The sequence below is a fragment of the Trichechus manatus genome, unplaced genomic scaffold, assembly GCF_000243295.1.
Source record: "Trichechus manatus latirostris isolate Lorelei unplaced genomic scaffold, TriManLat1.0 scaffold00035, whole genome shotgun sequence".
Lineage (NCBI taxonomy): Eukaryota > Metazoa > Chordata > Mammalia > Sirenia > Trichechidae > Trichechus > Trichechus manatus.
Window position 1 is genome coordinate 4,648,680 of NW_004443971.1, and position 20,697 is coordinate 4,669,376.

Below are 20,697 nucleotides of genomic sequence, written 5' to 3' on the forward strand. Positions count from 1 at the left end.
AAAAAGAGAGGACGGGGAGGAGGGAGGAAAATAACACTCGTGAGCAAGCGCCTCTTTGCGCCACTGCCCATTTGGCGAGGAGAACTGGGCGGGGCAGCCGAGCTCCTTCAGTCTTTAAAGAAGAAAGGGCCAGGCCACTTCTGATACCCGCACTAGGGAAGGGACAGAGGGTGTCGGGTGATCTTCCTAATGGGGACTGGGAGGGGCAATAACTGGGAGGGTCCATGAACAAGAGGGCATGAGGGAAGAGAGCAGGTTTGGGACCAGTGGGCCAGCTCTGATCCTGCAGCCATTGGTCCCTCCCTGTCCGGCCGTCCTCTATCCTGCAGGATCCTGTAAGATTGCTACACAAATCCGATGATGTTAGTGCCCCGCTCCCAAACCTCGGTGGGCTCCCCACCACCTGGAGATAAAATCCACACTCTGCGCGTGGCATGCAAGGTCATGCTTGGTGGGGCTGCTGATGCTCCTCCATGGAATACCTAGGTGCCTGTGGCCGCTCATTCTTCCTGGGACACGCCACACTGTTATCTACTTACATGATTTGTGCACATGGATTGCCTCGGTCCCCCTCCCTTCCCACGACCCCACCTGCAAATGCCTACGTACCTTTCAAGTTCGCTTTATCCATGTGCATGTTATTGCCTTTACCATATAAATGAGGTTTGCTATTTATTTTCTGTTTTCCCCAATATTGAGAACTCCTTGATGGCATGGATTTTGCCTTACATCCTCAGGCCCCAGCACAATGACCAAATGGCAAATAACTGATGCTTAAGGAATGTTTGTTGAACACATGAATGTAATGTAATGAAACACCCAGGGGTGACTTACCATGTCCACAAGTGCCAGTGAGTTCATATAGGAGAAAGCGAACTGGACTGAAGCAATCTGGCTGGGACAGGTTTAATCAGGGAAAACTTGCTGGGAGGAGTTTTGTGTTTTGAAAGGTATAAAAGAGATCTCGAAGTGGGGTTGGGGCAGGCTAGGCCCCTTCCTGTTGATATTATTTGTCTATGGAAAGAGTAAGACAGACTTGAGTTTGACCCCTGTTTCCACCACTTACCTTAAGGAAGTTCTTTAAGATCTCGGAGCCTCAGTTTTCTCATCTATACAATGGGGATATTAATACCCAACCTTCAGGCTTATCAAAAGGATTAAATAATGCAATATGTGAGAGTGCTCATCTCAGTTCTTGGCACATAGTGGTAACTCAATAAATAATGAAAGCCAAAAAGACATTTATAGTAGTTAACAAGTGCCAAGCACTGTTCCACATTCGTTACATTTATTCCTCATAGGAAGCCTGTGAGGACTGTATTCCTCCAGATGAGGAAACTGAGGCAGGGAGTGGGGGGTGGTGAAGTAACTTGACTAAGGTAAACGTCCAGTAGGTGGTGCAACAAGGACTTGAACTCAGGCTTCTGGTACCTAGAATCAGCTCTTAACCCTCAGCGTTTCTTCTTCGTCCCACTCTGCTGCTGCTCTCGTCTCTCAGCCTGTGAGTGTGACCCGGACGGGGCGGTGCCAGAGGCTCCCTGTGATCCAGTGAGCGGGCAGTGCGTGTGCAAGGAGCACGTGCAGGGAGAGCGCTGTGACCTGTGCAAGCCGGGCTTCACTGGACTCACCTACACCAACCCGCAGGGCTGCCACCGTGAGTGGGGGCGGGCTTGGCCTGCAGGCGCAGGGCAGCTGCGTGGGGGCCACCCGACCCATGACTTGTTCTGCTCACTGTACTCTCTCTAGAAGAAACCCCAGTCCAGGGTAGACAGTGGGGATGTGCCTGAGGTCCCATTTCTCTCCTCCCCCAGCACCAGGTGCTGTGGCACTCGCCTCCGGCAGGTGGCAGCAGGGGCCCAGGTTGGGGAGGTGGACTGAGTCAGCAAGGGAGGGCAGGGAGGCAGGCTGCTAAGCTGTCAGGTGGCTGGGACAGGCAGGGAAGTGCAGTGCCTGAGAACTGGCCATGTTATGTGGAGGGAATGGCCCTTCCTAGTTCCTTTCCTGGGCTGGGCCCACTCCCTAGGTGTCTGTCCTCTGGGGGTGAGTTTTCCGTGGGGTGTCCCTCTCAGCAGCCCTCCTTCCTGCAGGCTGTGACTGTAACATCTTGGGGTCCCGGCGAGACATGCCATGTGATGAAGAGAGTGGGCGCTGCCTGTGTCTACCCAACGTGGTGGGCCCCAAGTGTGACCAGTGCGCGCCCTACCACTGGAAGCTGGCCAGCGGCCGGGGCTGTGAGCCGTGTGTCTGTGACCCGCGTAACTCCCTCAGCCCCCAGTGCAACCAGGTACAAGGCACTGGGTGGAGCTGCCCCCCCCCCCAGGAGAGGGGTCCTGCCTACCAGCTCCTCTCTCTCACCCTACGCTGCCCTTCTGGGACTTGGCAGAGTCAGGGCTGGGCCTTCTGGGGAGCCCACCAAATGTCCCCTCCCTCTGTGGCTCTCAGCTCTGGCAATACCATCTTTGCCACACCTTCTGCAGGGCCCAGTCTGGGCTTTGACTTCAGGCTTGTTTCTGAGAGGGAGCCTTTCGGGGCACACTGGCTCTGCAGTCAGCGGTGGCCCTGCATTCTGTCTGCTGACCAGGGATCTGGGACACAGTCCCCCATACCAGGCAAGGTGGAGCCTGTGAGGGCAGCTCCCCTGACAGACCCTCCCCTCCACCCACAGTTCACAGGCCAGTGCCCCTGTCGGGAAGGGTTTGGGGGCCTGACCTGCAGCGCCGCAGCCATCCGTCAGTGTCCAGACCAGACCTATGGAGACGTGGCCGCCGGGTGCCAGGGTATGCTGTCACTGAGGGAGGTGGGAGGATGAGCACGTGTTGCACACGGCAGGGGCGTGCAGGCTGTCGTAGGTGAGGACACCGTGTACTGACGTGTGGTGTGGGCCGGCAGCCCCCTGAGCGCGACCTTCCCCTCGACTGCTGTCCATACCTGGCCAGTCTGTGTCTTCCCAGCCCCTGGGGCAGAAACCAGGCCCCATAGCAGGTGGCTGCTTTTCTGCAGCATCCCTTAGGAAGAGCAATTTCCAGAACCCTCTCCAGGGCAGCGATAGGGAGGGGAAGACACGTCCCCCCACTTCATAAGTGGAGAAAGTGGGTCCTGAGGGGGAAAGGTATATGTCAGTTTTGCAGAGAGTCAGTCTGATGCAGTAGAAAGAGCGCAGGACTTGGGTTATGCTGGCCTGGGCTCCAGCTCAACTCTGCCACCGCCTCACACGGTGACTCTGGGCAGGTCGCTTCCCCTCTTTGGGCCTCAGCTTCCTCCTCTATAGAATGAGACACGTTGTACTTAGCCTTTCTGTGCCTCGGTTGCCTCATCTGTAAAAGGGGAGAGTAAGAGTTGCTGACTCCTAGAGGGAGTCCCTGGCTGGGGTAAGCAGCTAATGCACTCAGCTGGTGACTGAAAGGGTGAAGGCTCGAATCCTTCCAGAGCTACCTCGGAAGAAAGGCCTGGCAACCTACTTCCAAAAAATCAGCCATTGAAAACCCAGCGGAGCACAGTTCTACTCGGACGCATGTGGGGTCACCATGAGTCAGAGTCACATGACAGCAATTCTTTTTTTAAACGTATAGCGTGGTTGTGAAGATCAGATGAGTTAATGTGTATGTGTGTGTGTGATTTAGAGCAGTACCTGGCGGCACACAGTCTCCACAAATCAAAACAAAACCTGTTGCTGTAAAGTCGATTCCGACTCGGGGTGACCCCGCGTGTTACAGAGTTGGGCTGAGCTCCTTCGGCTCTCTTGGCTGTAATCTTCTGGCGGTAGTCCAGAGCGAACCATCCGCACCACCGAGGGGGCCTGGCAACGGTCGGCACTAACCTGGTGTTTGCCTTCACTGTCGTTACCATGGCTGCTGTCTCTTACTCTCAGTCACGTAGAAGGACCCTGAGGTCAGACCTCCCCTGCAGATACTGTCATCTCCTGACCCCTAGTCTCTGATCATCATTTCTTCCTGACCCTAGCCTGTGACTGTGACTTCCGGGGAACTGAGGGTCCGGGCTGTGACAAGGCCTCGGGCCACTGTCTCTGCCGCCCCGGCTTGCGCGGGCCCCGCTGCGACCAGTGCCAGCGAGGCTACTGTGATCGCTTCCCGGTGTGTGTGGCCTGCCACCCGTGCTTCCAGACCTACGATGCTGACCTCCGGGAGCAGGCCCTGCGCCTCCGTGGCCTCCGCAACGCCACTGCCAGCCTGTGGCCTGGGCCAGGGCTAGGGGGCCACAGCCTGGCCTCCCGCATCCTGGACGCGAAGAGCAAGATTGATCAGATCCAAGCCATTCTCAGCAGCTCCCCAGTCACAGAGCAGGAGGTGACCCAAGCGGGCAATGTCATCTTCTCTATCAGGTAATTCCCTTTCTCTGCCAGTGGGTAGGGGAGCTCTGCCTCATGGGCTTATCAACGGCCCACTTGTCCCTCTTACGCGTGCACAGCCCTTCACAGCTTGCAGGGCCTCTTCATGCGTGTCATCTCTTCATGATCACCGCAGCCGTGCGAGGTCAGTGTGGCGGCTGTCAGCACCTCCATCATGCCCGTGAGGGAACAGACACAGGAAGTGACATGGCAGAGCCTCCTGGCCACAGAGGGCAGAGCTGCACCGCACATGCAGGTCGCGGGCCCAAGCCCTGTTCTTTCCAGGTGGAGGCCATCAGAGAGACCGGCTCCAAAAATAACTTACATTTGCCTTTGGGATAGAAGCGTTCCCACCCACAGCCCCTCCCACCAGCAGAGGAAGCTTTGTAGTGACATTCGGTTCTGGAAGTTTCTCTAATTAGTTTGCTTTCCATGAGCACCGACTGACTGAGAGCGCACAGAGCTGTCCCGGTGCGTGATCGGCCGCAGGGAAGAGGCAGCCTGAGGAGAATGACACCTGAGGGTCACCCACGGGCGTATAGCAGCTTTATTTTGTAGGCTCTGGCAGAGGAACTAGAGCAAATGTTGGGGTTCATTCATTCACTCATTCACTCACTGGATTTTTTTTTTTTTTTTGAACATCTATTAGGAGTCGAGCATTGTGCTAGGTGTTGGGGATATAAAAATTAATATGACATAGTCTTTGCCCTCAAAAGTTTCCCATGGCGGGGTGGTGGGCAGACGTGTAAACAGGGACTGTAATGTGATACATGTTACAGAAGAGGGCAGCCTGCTATGGAGGGTGGTCAGGAAGGCTTCGTGAGGGAGGCCGTGTGCCTTAAGTCTCCAAAGTTGAGTGGGCCCTTCACAGACACCCAGGGGTCTGGACATGCCGGCATGGGAGGGCATTCCAGGCCTGAGCAGAGCTGGGAGGAGCAGGAATACGAGGCAAAGGGAGGGGGTCCTGGTGGTGGGTGGGGCTGCAAAGGGCATGGAAGAGAGGAATCTCTGAAATCTCAGTGGGTGTGGGCCTGGACAGGTAGATCCTGAACCCCCTTCAGGGGGAGATGATAGGTGGGCAGAGGCTAAGGGGTCTGCAGCTCAGCGGGAGGTGTGGCCTCCAGAACAGAAGTGGTAGTTGAAATTAGCCTGAAGAGAGCTGAGTGGCGTGGGGTCAGGGTCATGCCCCTCTGGAAGCCAGGAGCAGGGAGAGCAGCCTCTGAGAGGTGGAGGAGAACCGGGAATGTTAGCATCACCCAAGTCAAGGAAGGAGAGAGTTTCATGGAGGCCAAACTGAGGACCCGCCTTCGGAGGCGGCAAGGAGACTGTCCCAGCACTCCCAACCCTTGTCCAAGAGGGGGCTCCCCCTTCTGTTGCCTGTGCTGGAGATCTGTTTCTCCTGGCTCAGCAGCAGTTTCTCCAAGGGGATGGCTGGTCCTGGGGAAGGCAAAAGTCCTCCTATGTTTTAGTGAAAGCCCCGCTCCCATCTCAGGCGGACTCTCCAGGGCCTGCAGCTGGACCTGCCTCTAGAGGAGGAGACTTTGTCCCTCCCAGGGCACCTGGAGAGCCTGGACCAAAGCTTCAACCGTCTCCTCATTATGTACCAGAGCAAGAGGGAGCAGTTTGAAAAAATCAGCGGTGCTGACCCTTCAGGTGAGGAGGGGCACTCCGACAGCCCCTGGTGTTGCTGTGGCCATCCCATCTCCCGGTTCCTGCTTCTCCCCCCTCTGCAGTCCTGCACTCCCAGGGGTGGCTCAGGCCCCTTCTCCTCTTCCCACAGGCGCTTACCGGATGCTGACTGCAGCCTATAAGCGGTCATCCCAGGCCGCCCAGCAGGTCTCCGACAGCTCCCGCCTGCTGCTCCAGCACAGGGGCAGCCGGAGGGAGGCCGAGCGACTGGAGAGGCAGGTGACAGGAGGAGGTGCCAGTGGCCCCCAGCTCGCAGCCCTGAGGCTGGGGCTGGCTTCCTTCCCTGACCTGACACCCCCCATCAACAAGGTGAGCTCTAGACTCATGGCATTGAGTCCCGCTTCCGGGAGGCCCCCAGCTTGCCACACCAGCTGCTGCCACGTATTTCCTACTAGGACAAACCCACCCCGCGGAGAATACACCCACTGCCCACCCTTCCCTTGTGCCCCTCACCGTGGGCTCAGTGGTTGCCAAGGAAACACATTTCTGGTGCCTGGTTGCCATGGAGACATCTGGCTGTCTGTTTTCTGGGGTGTGGGATGGGAGTGGTTGTTGAGCCTTGGAGTAGCCCCTTAGATACCCCTATCTCCACAGCTTTGTGGGGGATCCAGGCAGATGGCCTGCACCCCCGGAGCGTGCCCTGGTGAACTGTGTCCCCGAGACAATGGCACGGCCTGTGGCTCCCACTGCAGAGGCACCCTACCCAGGGCCGGCGGGGCCTTCTGGATGGCAGAGCAGGTGGCTAAGCAGCTTCAGGGCTTCACCGCCCAGCTCCAGCAAACCCGGAAGATGGTAGGTGCTGACAGGGTGGGTGGGCACTCTTAGGAGGAAGCAGACAGGATAGAACCCATTGGGTAATTTAGAGTTCCTGTTTTACAGCCGGGGTCAAAAGCCCAGAGACATTAGGTGACTGGCCCAAAGCCCCACAGCAAGTGAGAGAGAGTTTGAAGCCAATGTGTTGTGCTTTTTATGTGACTTCCACATCATTTTTTCTCGGGCCAAACTGTAAATGCTTCTTAGGCAGTCCTTGGGGTAGAGGGCGGCCCGTTGAGTCCTTGGGTGCTGCTGAGAGCCTTTCTTGGGGCTCTGACTGCTTCTCACCCAGAGAGTGTGTTTCGACAGATCAGGGCAGCCGAGGAAGCCGCCTCGCAGATCCAAACAGATGCTCAGCGCCTGGAGACCCAGGTGAGCACCAGCCGCTCCCAGATGGAGGAAGACGTCAGACGCACCCGGCTCCTCATCCAACAGGTCCGGGACTTCCTTACAGGTGAGCCTGGGCTCTATCCTCCCCTCGCTGATGCCTGATTCTGGCTGCCTCTCTCTCCCACGTCCAGATTGTCAGCCAGCTGTCTCCTTCCCTCACTTCACACCACCACCCTGGCTGGTCTGAGCCACCACTCAGACCTTGTTGGAACTACTGCTGGGGGCTTCTAATTACCCTCCCCTCTCCCCTCTTGCCCCATACAATCCATTCTTAACATAACCGCCTGAAACAGCTTTCACAAATGTTAAGTTGGATTGTATTCCTTTCTTGCTTAAATTCCTTCAATGGCTTCACCCTGTCCTTGGAATAAGATCCCAATTCCTTATCTTGTCTTGCAAAGTCTGGCCTCTGTCTGCCTCTTGGATGTGGCTTTGTGCTCCTCTCTGCCTTGCTCCCCAGCCTTCTCTCTTCTGATGCTCGAACATGCCAACCTCTTACCTGCCTCGGATTTCAGTTTGCTGTTTCTCTATCTGGAAGCTCTCCCCAAGGCTACTACTTCCTGTACTCCAGGTCTCAATTTAAATGTCATCTCCCTCTCAATAAATTCTAAGATTGAAGTTATACAAAGTATCTTCTCCAACCACAAGGGAACAACACTAGAAATTAATAGCAGAAGGAAAACCAGAAAGTATACAAATACATGGAAATTAAACAACATACTATTAAATAACCAATGGATCAAGGAAGAAATCAAGAGAGAAATTAAATATATATATATATATATACTTAGAGTTGAACAAAAATGAAAACACAGCATACCAAAACCCATGGGATGCAGTGAAGACAGTACTTAGAGGGAAATTTATAGCAATAATGCCTACATTGAAAGAGAAGATCTCAAATCAAAAATCTAACTCTACAACTTGAGGAACTAGAAAAAGAAGAGTAAACTAAGCCTAAAGTTACCAGAAGAAAGGATAAAACAAAGATCAGAGCAGAAATACATAAATGCCATCTCCCCAGAGGAGCCTTTCCTGACTACCCTGTCTGGTCATCCCCTCCCCTCCCTTCCTTTCAGTATCTGACTCTCATTGCATTTCTCAGGCTGTAAGGAGCCCTGGTGGCACAAATAGGTAAGTGCTTGGCTGCTAACTGAAAGATTGACAGTTTGAACCCACCCAGAGTCTCCATGGGAGAAAGACCTGGCTATCTGCTTCTGTAAAGATTATGGCTTAGAAAACCATATAGGGCAGTTCTACTCTGTCACACGGGGGAACTATGAGTCGAAATTGACTTGACAGCACCTGACAACAACACTCAGGCTGTGATTATTGGATTCATTTGTCCACTAGTGTACTGTTTGTCTCCCCACTAGTTGTAAACTCCACGAGGTCAGGGATCATTGTCTTGTTTATTACCGTATTGCCAGCACCTAGCATAATGCCAGACCCAGAAAAGGTACCTGACCTTTGTTGAATGAATAAACGGACCAGCTTCCCTCCCCTGTTGCCCTGGGAGTGAGAAAGGGCCAGGTAATGGAAAGATCCTGGGCTAGGACTCAGAATACCTGTGTGACTTGGGGCAAGTAACTCTACTCCTTGCCTCCTCTTTCACTTCTGGAAACTGAGATGATAGTTGTCCTAGTTATCTAGTGCTGCTACAACAGAAGTATCACAAGTGGATGGCTATTCTCTCATAGTCTAGGAGGCTAGAAGCCCAAGTTCATATTGCCATCTCCGGGGAAGGTGTTCTGTCTCTGTCAGCTTTGTGGGAAGGTCCTTGTCCTCAATCTTCTCCTGGTCTAGGAGCTTCTCGGCACAGGGACCCTGGGACCCAAGGATGTGCTCCCCTCCTGGTTCTTCATTCTTGGTGGCTTGAGGTCCCTCTCTTCTCTGCTCGAGTCTCTCTTTTATATCTCAGAAAGATTGACTCAAGATACAACCTAATCTTGTAGATTGAGTCCTGCCTCATTAGCATAACTGCCTCTAATCCTGCCTCATTAACATCATAGAGATAGGATTTACAACACATAGGATAATCACAACAGATCTGGGAATCATAGCCTAGCCAAGTTCACACACATTTTAGGGGACACAGTTCAATCCATAACATTCCACCCTTTGGCCCCCCAAAATTTATGTCCTTGCCACATGTAAAATACATTCATCCCATCATATCATAGCAAAAGTCTTAATCAACTACAAGTCCAAAATCTCATCTTCATACTTCCTTTTCATCTGTAAAATTTAGAATACAAGTTATCTGCTTCCAAAGAACAATGGTGGCACAGGCACAAGGTAGACACTGCCATAACAAATGGGAGAAATTGGAGGGAAAGAAGGGATAACAGGCACCAAGCAAGTCAGCAGAACATATTACATTAGCTCTCAAGCCTTGAGAATAATCCTCTGTTCTCTGAGACTATTTTGGCAATGGCCCTGTCCTCCAGACTCTGGGTGTTGTCCACACTGTCCGGATTCTGGGTGGAGGCCCCTCGGCCTTGGGCTTCAGCTCCGCCTTCCAGGCCCACTGGGATGGCAACTCTGCTCTCTCAGCTTTGGGTGGCCCTGTGGTCCTAGTCCATCTGAGTGATGACCCCACCACCTTGGCTTCATTCTTCTGCCCCTTAGGCATGGCAGCCCCACCCCTTCAGCTTTGGGCAGCAGATCTGGCCCCATCCCTCTGCCACGTGTGAAAGGCAGCCCCACTCTCTGGAACCGAGTTGGTGAAGATCTGACTCTTGGAAATCTAGGAGGCTGTGGCCCCATCCTTTGAAATCCCAGAGGCCATGGCTCCACCCTTTGAGATCCCAGAGGTTGTGGCCCTACCCTTTAAGACTAAGGCAGCTCTGCTTCCTGTGTTGCTTGTCTCTTCAGTTTCTGTTTCCTGGTTCCTTGGCCTCTCGGCCCCTTGAGCCTCACTGCCCATGTCTGCCCTGCTGGGGCAAGTGTTCCAAAGCTCTTTAGCTCCACTGATAAGTGCCTGGAGGCACCCCACTCTGCCAGTAAACCTCAGCCAGAAGACACCTGGCTCTCTTGCTCCATGGGTTGGCAAGCCTAACTCCACCAATAAGTGTCTCAAGGCACCCCACTCAGCCAGGGGTGCACAGGCACTCAACTCTCTTGCTCCGTGGGTTGGCTCCTGTGCTGTCACTTGCTGGTCTGCTGGTTCTGCTGCTGTTTCTCGCCGTCTGTGCCACCTCCAGTCTAACAGCTCTCCTCACTTCCTTCTGAGCCCTCACCAGAACTGTCTGATGTCCATAATGCCACCAACAGTCTCTTCAAGGCAATCTAGGCTTTTACTATTAGGCACTTCAAAACTCTTCCAGCCTCTACCCATTCACAGTTTTAAAACTGCTTCCACATTTTAGATATCTGTTAGAGCAGCATCCCACTTTCTTGGTACCAAATTCTGTCTTAGTTAACTAGTGCTACTATAACAGAAATACCACAAGTGGATGGCTTTAACAAAGAAAAATGTATTATCTTACAGTCTAGGAGGCTAGAAGTCCAAATTCAGGGTGCCAGCTCCAGGGGAAGGCTTTCTGTCTCTGTCAGTTCTGGGGGAGGTCCTTGTCATCAATCTTCCCCTGGTCTAGGAGCTTCTCAGCACAGGGATGGCGGGTCCAAAGGATGTGCTCCCCTCCTGGTTCTTCATTCTTGGTGGCATGAGCTCCCTCTCCTCTCTGCTCAAGTCTTTCTTTTATATCTCAAAAGAGATTGACTCAAAATACAACCTAATCCTGTAGTTTGAGTCCTGCCTCATTGGCATAACTGCCTCTAATCCTGCCTCATTAACATCATTATTGTTGTTATGTGCCATCAAGTTGGTTCTGACTCAGAGTGACCCTATAGAACAGAGTAGAACTGCCCCATAGGGTTAAGGAGCAGCTGGTAGATTCGAACTGCTGACCTTTTGGTTAGCAGCCAAACTCTTAACCACTGTGCCACCAGGGCTCCCATTAACATCATAGAGGTTAGGATTTACAACACATAGGAAAATCACATCAGGTGACAAAATGGTGGAGAACCACCCAAAACTGGGAATCGTGGCCTAGCCAAGTTGACACACATTTTGGGGACAACAATTCAATCCATAACAATAGTATTTCACAAGTTGATTCTGAGGATCAAATAACTGATGTAAAATGTATTTTGAAAACTGAAAGTGCGTCAGGAATGCGAGTTGCTGTTATTAGATTCTGGGTCTCTGCCAGGGAATTTGCTTGCCTGGGATCCCAGTTAACACGAGCCGAGGGCTTGATGTGGCTACAGTGGCTCTTCTTGCTACTATTGCAAGGCCTTTGCCCCAGACAGGCCAGACCAGAGCCCTCCTGAATGTCAATGGCAGGTCAGAGAGGGGAAGAAAGGATGCACACAAGTCCTGTGACTTGTCCAAGGTCATGTGGGGCAGTCTCCCCAAGAGGTCCACAGTGGGGGAGTGCCACATGGGGACGCAGGGAGATGGTGCACAGCAGGCGCGGGCCAAAAAGCAGGCCAACGCTTGGGGCACAGACTCACACGTGAGCCCAGCCCCTGGGCGGAGCCCAGCCCCTGGGCCAAGGAGCCCAGCTCCTGGGCCAAGGAGCCCAGTGAGGCTGAAAGGCCACTGCCCTGCATTAACCCCAGCAGGGGCCCGGCCTCAGGCGGTGGGACGTGGGTTGGAAGCCTTTCCTCCAGGGTGCATCCCAGGCTCACACAAACAGGCAGGGAGTGACTGGGCAGTGGGACTTTTTGTCTTCTCGGTTATGCTTGTGTCTCAGGTCCAGTCCTATGATGAGGGCAGGGACAGAGAGAAGGAACAGGGCCTGAGAGAGGCCTGACCCCAGAGAGGGACCCGGAATAATTGTCACTGGCCGCGGCAGTGTGGGTTCTAGTTTCCAGAGTCCTGCTGCTGGCGGAAGGCTGGGTACGAGGGTCTGTTGACACGCAGAGCCACAGCGTGGAGGAGGGAGGGGACGTCGCAGTACTGAGTTCTGCAAATGTAATCCATAAAATAATAAAACCAGTAGCTGTCGAGCTGATTCCATCTCATGGTGACCACCCCCCACGTGTGGAACCGTGCTCCACAGAGTTTTCAGTGGCTTATGACCAAGCGAAGACACCTCTGGGTGGACTCAAACCTTTTGGTTAGCAGCCAAGACATGAACTGTCTGCACCACCAGGGACTCTAGTTCTGCTCTTGCTCTCTAACAGAGATTTGGCTTCTAAACACTCTTGCTAACAGATTATTTCATTTCATCCCCTTGGGTTGGGGGTTGTTATTCTCGTTTCCCAGATAAGGAAACTGAGCTCAGACTTGCCCCAGGTTGCTTGAGTAGGAGAGGGGAGAGGTGGGTCTGGAGCCCTTTCAGTCATTTATGCACTCTACAAATACTGAGTGCCTCCAAGTGCTAGGAACTGCGCTAGGTGCTGGGCCCCTGTCCTCAAGAGCTTACATTCTGTGGGGAACAGACAAGCAGTCAGATGGATGAGTTAAGTGTATGCATGTGAGTGGTGGTGAGTGCCAGGGAGAGAACTGCAGCAAGCAAGGAGGGCAAGGAGCGCTGGGGTAGCATGGAGGCTGCAGTTATAGACTGGGCAGTCGGGGAGGGGACACTTGAGCAAAGACACAATGATCTTATCTGCCTTTGCAAAATGGGCACTCTGGCCAGAGGAGGGCTGTGTGGACGGGGTCTTCTTTCTAGGGAAGCTCGGGTTCCTGGCTGCTCTTCCTAATTTAGGGCTGATTATATGTGCTCCAGCATTGTTTTGTACCAGCTGTTTGGCACCACCTCCCCTCCCCAGCCTGCGGCTTCCTTTGGCTCCAGACACTTAGTTGCCACAGCTGTGCCGACACTCTCCTCCACACAGCAGGAAGCCCAGGACAGCCGTCTGCCTGCAGCATTTCCCCCGTGTCTTCACAGGACAGGACTGGGGTCTGAGCCTGGGTCAGAGGAAGCAGCAGCTCCTTGGGGAACCAGGGCAGAAGGGCCATGGCGCGTACCTCCCACGAGTGTGCGCAGCCTGGATCTTTGAAGAGAGGGGTGCACTCCCCAAATCTGATGAACGCTGTCTTCCAGACCCTGACACTGATGCAGCCACCATCCAGGAGGTCAGTGAGGCGGTGCTGGCCCTGTGGCTGCCCACCGACTCCGCTACAGTCCTGCGGAAGATGAGCGAGATCCAGGCTATGGCGGCCAGGCTCCCCAACGTGGACCTGGTGCTGTCCCAGACCAAGCAGGACGTTGCACGGGCCCGCAGGCTGCAGGCTGAGGCTGAGCAGGCCAGGTACCGTCCCCCGCCCCAGAACTTTTCCCCTGCCCAGGCTTGGGCTGCAGATCAGAGGGTGCAGAGGGCTGGGGGCAAGAGGTGCTTACCCAGGTGGGGGATGCTTAAGTGGTGCGGAGTCTTACTCGGCATGGCCCTGCTTTCCATGTTGGAAACTTTGCCCTAAGGGGTCTTAGACATAACACCGACATTCATCCTGTCTGCTTGGGAAAGTCCTGGGCTGTAAAAGCTGCTGAGTTAATACTCCCCTTGCCCTGTGTCTTGGCTGGGAAGTGTATTCCCTTGGACGGGCAAGTGAGGAGAACCACACACTTACTCATTCACTTGCTCCCTGCTTCTGTGTCTGCTCTCCCTCTGCTCCTCTTGCCCCAGGACCCGAGCCCACGCTGTGGAAGGCCAGGTGGAGGACGTGGTGGGGCACCTGCGGCAGGGCATGGTAGCACTGCAGGAGGCTCAGGACACCATGCAGGGCACCAGCCGCTCCCTTCGGCTGATCCAGGACAGGGTTGCTGAGGTGAGGCGCAGTGGCTACCCCCGTCCCCCCCTTATCTGGGGAATGCAGAGCCAGACACAAGCCCAGGGCATAGAAGATGCCAGAAAGAGACCCTGATGGAAACTGAGCAGGAGGCCTGAAGAAGTAGGGTTACAAGCCTTGGGCCTGGCTTTGAGTCTTTGATTTTCTGGTCTTGTGGCTAGGATGCAGAGGCCAGGGGTGGACTCTGAGCCCCAGTGGGGGCGAGGTCATTTGAATGGGAGGGGGAGGAGGCCAGGATGTCTGTGGGACAGACAGAGAATTGGGAGGGGGGTAGTCTGTGATTTTCAGCTTGGAGAGAGTTTTGCTGCCTAGCGAGTCAGGGAAAAACAAGAAGGTTGAAGGCCCCTGTCTGGAGGACCCACCACAAACCCCGATTTCCTCCCACTTTCCCATAGGTTCAGCAGGTCCTGGGGCCAACGGAAAGGCTGGTGACGGGCATGATGGAGCAGCTGAGTGGATTCCGGGCGCGAATAGAGGCGCTCCGCCGCCAGGCTGGGCAGCAGCGGGTGCAGGCAGCCCAGGCCCAGCAGCTCGCCGCGGGCGCCAGCGAGCGGGCACTGAGCGCCCAGGAGGTACAGAGCAGGGTGGAGTTAAGGGCAGTGCCAGAGGAAGCACATCAGTGAGGGGGTCCTGAGCAGGAGAGGACTTTATATACTTTGTAAGACCACTGGCTCAAAAGCAACTGGAATAACAGAACAAGAAGGGGCTTCAGGAATAACCCAGACCTGGCTAACACCTGAATTTCCCCCTGGCTGCCTGTGGTGTCGTCTGTTCAGGGATGTTGCAGACAATCTGGGCCAGTCTCTCGCATTTTACAGATGAAGTGGTGACTTGTCCAGAGGCCCAGAGCTCATCTACAAGCAGGCAGTCTAGAGCGTGTCCCACTGTGCTGGGTCCTGTCTTGGCTCCCCAGCCCAGACAGACACTCTTGACTTAGCCTAACCAGGCCCCATCTGTGCCAGAATTAGATCCGAGAGAAGATTAAAGGGCCATTCTCGTGCCTTAGATATGCCATTTGCTTTCCCCAGGGCCAGGAACCTTGGCCCTTATAATCCCATGCAGTGGCCACACTGATAGGTATACTACTAAGTGCCAACTGTGTGCATGGCATTGTGCTGGAAGCGAGGTGGGTAAAATGGCAGGGGCTGGGGGTGGGAGGAAGGGAAATACAGGGGAAGTTTAAGTCGTGGTCTGTGGCCTAGGAGTTTTAGATTAGGGTGTAATGACCAGTTGCCTTCGAGCTGCCCTGACTCATGTGTGAGAGCAGAACTGTGCTCCATAGGGTTTTCAGTGGCTGATTTTTTGGAAGTAGACCGCCAGGCTTTTCTAGATGGACTTGAACATCCAACCTTTCAGTTAGCAGCAGAGCATTTAACTGTAGGCACCACCCAGGGACTTCACTTGGGTGGAATAGGAGCCACCATATTACTGTGTGTTGATTTGGGTGATATCAAGTGCTTTAACCGTAGGTCTTTAGGACTTTGGATGATGCTGATGGTGACACTGAGACCTCTCTTCCTCTTCCAGGGATTTGAGAGAGTAAAGCAGAAGTATGCGGAGCTGAAGGACCGGTTGGGTTGGAGCTCCTCGCTGGGTGAGCAGGGCAACCGGATTCTGAGCATCAAGATGGAGGCTGAGGAGCTGTTTGGGGAGACCATGGAGATGATGGACAGGATGAAAGGTGAGGGGATGGTCCGGGGACTTGGACCACAGCGCGTCGCTAAAGGCTGGTCCCTGCCCAGAGCTTCCCAGGTCTACTCCTCGGTGAGTGCACAGTGCTAAGGGAGTGAGACCAGTCGGGATTCACTGAGCACCTAATAAATAGGAGCGTCAGTGAGGGGCTGTGGGGAATGCAGAGATGTTCCCAGCCCAAGACATGGCCCTGCCCTCAAGAAGCTTACAATCCAGATGGGGCCATTTTTCCCACCTCCTATAAGATGCACAAAAATGTATTTCATAGCACAAGGTGGCCTGAGATAGGGGCCTGAATAACAAGAACTCTAGGGCTTCAGAGGATGAATCATTTCCAAGGAGAATGTTCAGTGACGGTAATGTTCAGAAAAGGTCAGATTGGAGGTGGACCTTGGAGGTAGTGCAGGCCTGGGAGAAACTGAGAGGAAGAGGAGGGACATGAAGACTAGGGTGGATGGGAAGAAACAGGGCATGTTCAGAGGATGGGGCCAGGACCCACCCCCAGGAGAGCGGTATTTGTGAGGGCTGGGACTGGCAGAGAGAAGCAGCCTGCATCAACGTGGCTGGCTCCAGGGCCAGGAGGAGGAGGGCAAACCTAATTGTGGACACAGTGGAGAACCAGCGAAGGCTCTTGACTCCAGTGTTTGAAAGGGTGCTGAGGCTCACTCAGAAAGGGGAACAGGGATTTCCAGGAACCAGGGCCACTTCTCTAAGGTGTGATGATGGGTCACTGGACTGGTGTGCCTGGTGAACACCACACAGTGTTTCTGAATTTCAGTAAAAGCTGTTGAAAAAAATCTCTTAGGGTAGCCAGGTGGACACCATAGAGAAGGGGCGGGGGTTGGTGGGTTGAGCGTATGTGAGGCTGAGGCTGACCACACCAAAGGGCAAGGCCAGAGGGGTTGACCTCAAGGGATGAGCCTAGTGGCTGGGTCTCTGCTTGCCCTGATCTTGTCCATCAAACAGTTTGCATAAAGATAAAGAATGTGCGTATCAAGTTTGTGGATGACACATAGTTGATTCATGAGGTAACAGACCTAATGTCCTAAGGCAATCTCAGAAGTCTAAAAGGATGTCCTGAAACTAACAGAATGAAATTAAATAAGGAGAAAAGTTATCTCCCACCCTGGTCTTGTCTGGGCCTAAGCTTACAAGTACAGCTCAGGTGAGGCCTGGCATCTCAGTGACTGATGTTGCTGCAAACACTTCATAACTGGTGAATGTTTAGCAAATATGAGTTGTTACCTGAAAAAGACCCAAGAGGTTCGAGGAACTGCAAGCTTGATAGAAGCCAGCAGTGTCTTGCTGCTGCCAAAAGAGCTAATAAACACAAAGCAGCCAAAATAAGACAAGAAACAGCTCAGGGATGATATTAAAAATGTTCAGCAACTGGTATGGCATGCGCCCACCACCCAGAAAAAGCTCAGGCTGTAGCACAGCAGTAGGCACTTACCTTTAATTGCTGGATTATGGGGAGGATCATGGGCATGGGGACATCTGGGTTGGAGGTAGGAGACAGCAGCTATAGAAGCATTAGGTGTCCACAGGCTGGATGTCGGCCCAGTCATAACCCTTGTATACTCTGCTGATAGGCTCTCCCCTGGGGGATGGTGTTCAAGTGGTGGCCACTGTGTCTTCAGAACGGATGTTGACAAACCTAAACACATCAGGGGAGAATGACCAGGGTGGCGAGGGAGGGGCCCAGTAATTATATCAGACGAGGACTGGATGAAGGAACTAGGGCTGTTTAACCTGGAGAAGATAGGGCCTCAAACATGTGAAGGGTTGCCACCTGGGAGACAGAACAGATGTATTTCTACCCCTCCAGAAACCAGACAATTGGGTGGAAGCAAGAAGTGGTTAGATTTTGCTTAATGAGAAAAAGACATTTTAAGTAACTAGAGCTACCTCAATTCCCCCTATTCCTAAAAAGTTCAGGCTGAGGCTGGTTACCAGCTCTCATGAATGTTGAAGAGGGGACGATGGCCTAGACTGACAGGAGGAACAGGCTGGAACTAGGTCACTTTGGCGTCCTTCAAACCCTCCAGGCATAGTTGGGTGATGGTATTCAGGGAGGGGGAAGACTAGATTTGTCTGGAGTGGCATTTTGAGGAGAGAAAGTGGGGAGGACTTCTGGTAGCCTGACCAGTTCTTTTGCTGTGGCGCCCAACTGGGGACCATTGGTGGGGTAACAGCTGCCTGGGTCTAGTGGCAGCGTGCTGATAATCTTGGTGCCAATGGCCTCAGTCTGGAACAACTGAGAGCCCAGAGCAGTGGAGACGGGCAGGGGCAAGGGACTAATTGGGGGTTAGGGCCTCCTGGGTCTGGCCCCTACTGGATTTCTCTAGGAGTTAGATGGGGGCTTGAAGAGAGGCATGGGGCTGGAGAGACCATTTATTCCCAGTCATTAGCTTACAGGCCAGACTACTGTAGAGACAATTTCTCCTGAACAAGCAGCCTTGAGGTGGGAGGAGAGGAAGGGTTGGGAGTCTTTGGTTGTCTCGCCAGCTCCCCCTCCTACCCCACTGTTCCATCTGTCCTCAGACATGGAGTCAGAGCTGATGCGAGGGAGCCAGGCTATCCTTCTACGCTCTGCGGCCCTGACTGGGCTGGAGAAGCATGTGGAGCAGATCCGAGACCACATCAACGGGCGCGTGCTCTACTACGCCACCTGCAAGTGATGCTCTGCTTCCAGCCCCTGGCCCCACTTATCTGCCCCCTTTGCTTTTGGAGGGCAAATTCGGTTGGAATGCTTTCTAGCTCTTTGAGACTTCTTTTCAGCCCGAAGCCCAGCCTGGGCCGTCCCTGGACTGCAGCTGAGCCTGAATTGATGGGACAACTCCATTCAAGGGACAGAGGTGGAGGCAGCCCTGCCATTGCCGCTGGGAGTTCTCAAGGGGAGGGAGCTGGTCTGGGCAGCATCCCTATACCTCCCCTCTTCCTTCTTTGAGGCTGAATCCTGGACCAACACAAAAACTTAACCACAAAAATGATGTACAAATGAAAAGTCCAATAAAAATCTTTGGAAAGGAGCCTGGAGGTTCAGTGAGGGAAAATGGTCTCTCTCCATTAAGTAAGCCTTTTCCATTGTTTCTGCCTCCATCAGCGTTCCTGGGTGCCTCCTCTGTTTGAGCCCAAGGCCCGGTATATGAAGCATAGACGCCCCACTCTGCTCAGTCCAGTTTGCCCATCACCCAGACTTAGGTTGGCTTGGGGATGGACCCCTTTGCCCTAGGACCTCATGGATTTGATCCTTGAGAGACAGACGAGCAGGTCCCACCTTTGAACATTGATCCAGCTTCCCATTTACAGATGAGAGTAGAAATCCAGAGAAGCAGTTTCCAAGTTCATATAGCTCCCTGGACTAAGGCTAGAATCTGTGTCTCTTGGGAGCTCAAAGGCATGAAAATTGTGTGCTCACCATGTCCCAGGCACTGTGCTAGGCATTTTCTCTGCACTCACTTCTTTATCAATATTAATTATATTAACCATTTATTGAGCCTATGTTAGGCACATCACCTATGTTAGCTCATGCTATAGGTGACACTGTTAGTCCCATTTGACAAGTGAGGAAACCAAGGCACGAAAGGTAAAGTAACTCAGCCAATATCACAGATCTGGTAGGTCAGGGCAGAGCTGGACTTCAAGCTCATGCTCATCCAGTACACTCACCCAAAGACTGGATGCTGGAGCCAGCCAGCTTGGGCTCCAACAGAACCTTCCCCCAAGGGATTGTTGTGAGGAGTAAATGAGTTAATATGTGTAACTCACGTTATAGGTGTACTAGCTACCAGCGTACACGGTACGTTCCCAATACACGTCAGCCATGATTGTCCGTTTCTACCTGACCTCAAACTCTCTACGTACTTCTCAATACTCTGCTCAGGACCACAAGTCCTTGAGCTGCTTCTGACTTTGGAAAGAACCAAATGAAGCCTCATAGAGAAAAATATGTCCATTTTATTGAGCACAACACTGAGCATGAAGCTGGAGGGGCTAGAGGGGCAGGGACACTGGGGAGGAGCGATGTGCCTGGCTTTCTGGGAGAGATGGGAGTAGAGGCAGGGTTAGAATTCCTGGTTGAAAATAGTCAACTCTGATTTGTATTCATTTGGGTGTGCATGAAGGATGTTGGGCCAGGATATGATTCCTACAGTCCCTGGGCTGGATTTCTTTCTGTTTCACTGTGGAGGATGGGAGATTGCCTTTAGATTGGGGCTGGAGATGGAGGTGGTTCCGGTGGTTCAGAATGTGCTGAGAAGTCTGCTGGCTGGTGCCACGGCAGGTGGCAGCTAGTCCTGGGGTTCAGGATATGAACTCGGAGGGCCCGCAGGCAGACCCAGGAGCTGCCAGTATTCATGCAGACGGGCAGGCAGCTAGGTTACCGAGCCCTGCAGAGGCGGGGCGAGCTTACACAGAGCGGGGAGCCCAGAGATACTCGTATGGCTTTGCTTGGAGGAGGTGGCAGCCTGGCCGGCCTATGAAGATTTTCACGACAGATGACACAGACCTGGCAAGAGCTGTCTAGGCACACTGCACAGAGCCACAGCAGTAAGGTTGGGGGCACCGAGCAGGCAGGTCAGGGAGACCTGGGGCCGGTGAGGCCTCTCCTCCTGCCCACAGCTTCAATGCGGCCTCACACCTCGGGGCTCATTCTGGGGACACCTCTGAGGGCCTGCCCTGGGTGGCTGCAGTCTGGCGCTCTGACTGGAAGGCGTTCCTGCCAGGCCCTGCTCTGCTTCTTCCCCTTCCTCCCTCTGCAGGGCAGATGCCAGGTTGGGAAGGGCAGAGAAGAGTCCAGAGTCTCTCCTGCAAAGGAAAGGGGCTCAGGGCGAGGGCAGAGTGCTACCTCCTGCCCACCTTAGACCCATCATTTAGACTCTGGGGTGGGTCTGTTCTTCTGGGACAGACGCTCTCCCCAGCTCCCCCACCCACCCTGCCCCTCCTGCCTCTGGTCCCCTCA

The 20,697-nt window shown here is 53.6% G+C and overlaps 1 protein-coding gene across 2 annotated transcripts in view; it reads left to right on the top strand.

Annotated features, from left to right (window-relative positions):
• LAMB3 (laminin subunit beta 3) overlaps window positions 1-18,785 on the top strand; it is a 52,360-nt gene extending 33,575 nt beyond the window's left edge. For both annotated transcript variants that reach the window (XM_023730287.1, XM_004375193.3), the window contains 13 exons: window positions 1,499-1,654; window positions 2,088-2,284; window positions 2,666-2,777; window positions 3,961-4,339; window positions 5,838-5,998; window positions 6,126-6,343; window positions 6,629-6,826; window positions 7,157-7,301; window positions 13,300-13,507; window positions 13,880-14,021; window positions 14,438-14,614; window positions 15,570-15,723; window positions 18,279-18,785. In XM_023730287.1, the coding sequence (XP_023586055.1) occupies window positions 1,499-1,654; window positions 2,088-2,284; window positions 2,666-2,777; window positions 3,961-4,339; window positions 5,838-5,998; window positions 6,126-6,343; window positions 6,629-6,826; window positions 7,157-7,301; window positions 13,300-13,507; window positions 13,880-14,021; window positions 14,438-14,614; window positions 15,570-15,723; window positions 18,279-18,415 (2,384 nt within the window). In that variant the 3' untranslated portion in view covers window positions 18,416-18,785. The remainder of the gene's footprint in view (window positions 1-1,498; window positions 1,655-2,087; window positions 2,285-2,665; window positions 2,778-3,960; window positions 4,340-5,837; window positions 5,999-6,125; window positions 6,344-6,628; window positions 6,827-7,156; window positions 7,302-13,299; window positions 13,508-13,879; window positions 14,022-14,437; window positions 14,615-15,569; window positions 15,724-18,278) is intronic.
• The last annotated feature ends 1,912 nt before the right edge of the window (window positions 18,786-20,697 follow it).